Source organism: Oncorhynchus clarkii, chromosome 1 (assembly GCF_045791955.1).
Source record: "Oncorhynchus clarkii lewisi isolate Uvic-CL-2024 chromosome 1, UVic_Ocla_1.0, whole genome shotgun sequence".
NCBI classification, from domain to species: domain Eukaryota; kingdom Metazoa; phylum Chordata; class Actinopteri; order Salmoniformes; family Salmonidae; genus Oncorhynchus; species Oncorhynchus clarkii.
The window spans coordinates 71495387-71499978 of record NC_092147.1 but is presented as its reverse complement, the minus strand read 5'-3'; the positions used below and the strand labels follow the sequence as shown (position 1 = coordinate 71499978).

Sequence of the window (4592 nt, the reverse complement as noted above, 5' to 3'; positions counted from 1 at the left end):
CGCCGCTAGTGTAATCAAGCACACTTGGAGGATAATTGCGCCCTTTGCAATCAGAGAGATCAAATGAAGTAGTTAATCGACGGAAAGTAGCTCCAATCACCGTGTACACACAGCCAAAGGACAGTTAGGCGACTTGAATGTCAAAGGAAAAATAGTGCGCCTTTAGGAAAGACCCTTCCACTGTGCCAAACTTTCCCAAAAGAGCGTAAAAATGGGAGAATGTGTCCAGACAACAGATACAGTTCAACCATAGGATGTGGTAATAAGGAAAAATGCTATATTAAATCATAATATTTGCGAGATATGAGCGCAGATTTCAGACTATGTACAAACAGTAAGTAGCCTTGCATGAGCGGCTTGTGCGAGCCAGAACGGTTCATAGATTTCAGACCATCTTACCAAAAATAAGCAATAGGGTCCGTGTCAACTGCTCGCCAAGCGTAGTCTATTAGAAGTTCTGGATATGAGCAGCTCCACAACTTATTCTGTCTGAAATGTGAGTAAATAACTTTGGTGCCAATTTAATCAACATTTGGCTACACTAACCAGCTGACAGAAATGTGGTATTGGCTACAATGCCATAATAAGCCAGGAGTTATCCTGAGCTGTATCCTAATGGCATCCTTTATTAAGTATAAAGAATGAGGTCTCCAGGCAGGTGATGTGCGCAATCCCAATGGAGACTTGTTGATCACACAAACATTGTGAACCGAAATCCTGGCGGGGCGGTTGCCCATTTCCGTACAGTGGAGCTCAGGATTTTAAACGCCTTTGAAATTCCACCCTCCGCCTTTGTTGTGTGCGGCGAGGGGCGGGAATAAATACAGACCCAAATGTATAAAGAGAACATCGCAGAGCCATGCGTCAGGATACCTCAAAATACTCTACTAACAACAACCTCTTGAGACTTTGTGGTAGGATACAAGACTTACGCGGACTTTTTAACAATACATTTGACGGATTTATTTATAAGACCGATCATTTACATAAAGAAGAAGTATGCCTCATCTGTCAGTGCTTCGTTTTATGGCCGTGTATCTCATGCTGTTTGGATACCTTGGGGATGCTTATGCCGGGGCGGTTTTACTGAACTCTAATGCCATCAAGAACTTGCCTGGTGGCAACGACACGGTTAGCCCGAGCCCACGCCCGTCTTCACCAGATAGCGACAGGCAGAAAGCATTCGTGGACACTTTGCAGGTAAGAAACCCTACTAGAAAGCTCTAGGAGCTGTGCGTAATAGCAACACTAACCAATGCCCAAACGTTTGTTGGACACGTTACCTTTGCGCTTTTACCGAAATGCGTTCTGCATTTATGTTCCAATGGAAATACATATTTTATTATGTCTATTTATCTTAGCTTATTTGCACATATGATGATGAGTGTGGGACCGATGAATTCTGCAATGATATCCGAGGCGCGTGCCTCCCATGCCGAAAGATCCGGAAGCGGTGCGCAAGGGATTCAGTGTGCTGCGCTGGGAACCGCTGCATCAACGGTGAGCTCAACATATCTACATGTTACATGTTGTTATCCTTTCAACCATTTTCAGATGATGATACTTTAAATTCAGACGATGTCTTGTATTGAATTTTAATGATGTGGTAAGAGAGGTATTGGGAGTACAACAATAACTTATGGATAAAGAATGTTGGGGTGTCATGAGATATTGTAATTATCTTGAAAACTTTATTAGCGTTTATTGATAACGTGTACCTTTTCCCTCAGGTGTTTGTCAGGCCAGTGATCAAGATGCTGAAGCTGTAGTCACTACCAGTGTTGGGAATAGGCAGAACAACACCATGGAACACCATGGCAAGAGACTGCCTCTGCCCCAAGGTCAACCACAACATTCTGTCAAAGGTAGGTGTGTATTACACACGCACACATGCACACACCCACACAACAAACACTACCCATAAAGATTCTATAGATTTGTCCTCCCGACACTGTCCACTTCGGACTAAATTTCAATTGAAAACACAAAGCCAAGGGGTTTGAAAGAAAACATTTAATTATAAAAATTCCAGCTTTGAGGCCTTTTCAGAGTTTCCAACAGAACACGTCATATTTACCTCTCTCTTCTCTCACTCTTTCTCTAGGTCGGGAAAGTGACAACTGCCTGAGGTCCTCTGACTGCTCTGAGGGTCTGTGCTGTGCACGCCACTTCTGGTCTCGTATCTGTAAGCCGGTGCTGACGAAGGGCCAGGTGTGCACGCGTCACCGTAGGAAAGGTGGCCATGGCCTGGAGCTGTTCCAACGCTGCGACTGTGGAGGTGGTCTCTCCTGCAGACCAGAGAGAGGAGAGAAAGACCCTGGAGTCAGCAGAACCGCAGACCGGAACCTACACACCTGCCAGAGACGCGGACACACACACACCCTGAACATACACACATCCTAAGATGCTGACACACTGCCCATAACCTACACATTTGTCAGAGATGCTGGCACGCACGCACGCACACACACACACACACACACACACACACACACACACACACACACCACCTGGAAAGGAAGAACAGATTCCAGAGAAAAGTGATATGCTCAGAGGGATGCGATGGTGTAAAATGGACCAATCTGATTCCCCTGGATGCTGGAGAATGCCGAATAAGGAAGTTGTCATTGGATGTGTCTTCGAAAGATCGATAGGTCATTAAAAATGGCAGAGTTGTTTTGTTTCTCTTTTTATGAAACTAACCTTGATTATTGCAGTAAATTACTGTATTGTAAATACTATACTGGAGGTGGTACTTAACTGAGCTATTGAATTCTGTCAACACCAGTATGATAAATAAGAACACGGTGCTGCGTGGTTCGTTTCCAATATTGTAAATGTGTACACAATATGATTTATATTGTTATTTACTGTTTAATGTAAAATGTATATTTGTTTTATTTACTTGTAAAAAAAAAAAAGTAAAGATATTTGTTTTATTAAAACATTATAGTAACCTGACCCATGTTGTAAGTGTGGCTGCTCGAGTTCTACAAGAAAAAAGCTTGTTTGTCTGTTTTACAATGGTTGTCTAACAATAATCTAGTATTTGATATTGTGATCCGGGGGAAAGGTGCAAAACAACCCATATGCCAATCGTTTTTTGACTTTATTCATCCCAAAATGATGTCCAACAGCTTAATGATTCAGTCAAGCTCTCCAAAGATAGGGGGTAGGGAATGTTTTTAGCATTCCAAGCTAACAACCACCCCTTTTGGAAAGAAAGAGTTATTTAGGCATGCTCTTGGTAGCATTTAACTCCTAACCCAGTCCACACAAATCAGTGGTTAAGACTGGAGAATTCGAATTTTTGGCCCAGCTATCCTGGTCATGGTTTTTACACACACACACACACGCACGCACACACGCGCATGCATGCACACACACACACACACACACACACACACACACACACACATACACACACACACACACACAAACGTCACATCAACTATCACAAAACAACATATCTTTGTATGGGGCTTGACCATAGGAGAAATATCATAGTCGTGCGGCACAGTCCTTGGGCCACGCATTGCTTCCTGTAAAAAAAACACACCTAGTCATTAAAGACAGAAACACTACAGCAGGGGACTACAAAGACAGTAAAGCTGTATCCAATGAAAATAGTCAATGATAAGTATCCCAGTGTCCTCCTTGGGTCTTTGGTGTTTCTGGCTAACTTCTAATTACACCTCTCCTAGCCTTCATGTGAAGCTGAACAGAACATAGAGATAATGTAGCTACCAGCTAGCTGAGCTTACTCTCTAATTACTTTATCTAACTCAATCTAAAGAAGGATCATGAAATGGGGATACCACACGACTTAGGTTTACTGTGATACAATGCAAGTGTTCTTCATGCTCACTGCACGGCAGGGACACACCGCACTTCCTGCACTTGTGCAATAACATATAAGCATCGACCAAACTCTACCTGCGTGTCTCTAATTAGGACAATGTGGATTACATGATGGCAAAGGAACTGTGTCTTCTGCCCCAGCCTAGCAGACGGATTCCCATGTTGACATCCCAGTGATTTGGATCAAAGGGTGGCAAAGGGAAACATTTGATTTGTAACCATGCAAAGTGCCCTCTGCAACCTTTCATGTCACGGGCATATACAGTACACTATGATGGTTAAGGATGGATGTTTATACAGTATCAGAAGTGATTTCACCCAGGTCTTTAAGCTCTTTACATTGTATGGGGGTAATTCACCATATCCACTGCAAATGTAGCACCCAACCCCCAGTTGTGCATGGCAGTTGGCAGACTGACAAACACACAGATGTATTTTACATCAAGAAGTAGCCCATGCTCCTATTAAATGACTGCCAATTCCTGTATTGTCATCATAAAGCTCCAGCATGAGCTAAAGCGTGTTTGCTGGGGTTCCTGGAATCAGTGTCTCTGCAGAGCCACTCATAATTAGGCTAACCACACACTCGCACATCCCACTGGCATGTCCTAGGAGTGTTAAATTATACACGAGTAAAATACTAACCAAACACCAGTTATGCTTCTAGGGCTTTGAGATGGCTTTATTATGACCTTGTGTTATCTGGAAGTCTCAACATTACCATAACATTT

At 43.1% G+C, this 4592-nt stretch overlaps 1 protein-coding gene across 1 annotated transcript; it reads left to right on the top strand.

The window, feature by feature from the left end:
• The first annotated feature begins 999 nt into the window (after positions 1 to 999).
• Positions 1000 to 2823, top strand: LOC139417283 (dickkopf-related protein 1-like). Its single transcript, XM_071166546.1, has 4 exons — positions 1000 to 1200; positions 1362 to 1500; positions 1731 to 1865; positions 2105 to 2823. Exons 1-4 carry the CDS (start codon positions 1000 to 1002, stop codon positions 2401 to 2403), a joined length of 774 nt encoding a protein of 257 aa, XP_071022647.1. The 3' UTR covers positions 2404 to 2823.
• Positions 2824 to 4592: the final 1769 nt, after the last annotated feature.

Coding starts and splice junctions, on each gene's coding strand:
- LOC139417283 (XM_071166546.1), top strand. CDS start 1,000: ATGCCTCATCTGTCAGTGCTTCGTTTTATGGCCGTGTATCTCATGCTG. Junction 1,201..1,361: donor CATTCGTGGACACTTTGCAG/GTAAGAAACCCT, acceptor TATTTATCTTAG/CTTATTTGCACATATGATGA. Junction 1,866..2,104: donor ACCACAACATTCTGTCAAAG/GTAGGTGTGTAT, acceptor CTCTTTCTCTAG/GTCGGGAAAGTGACAACTGC.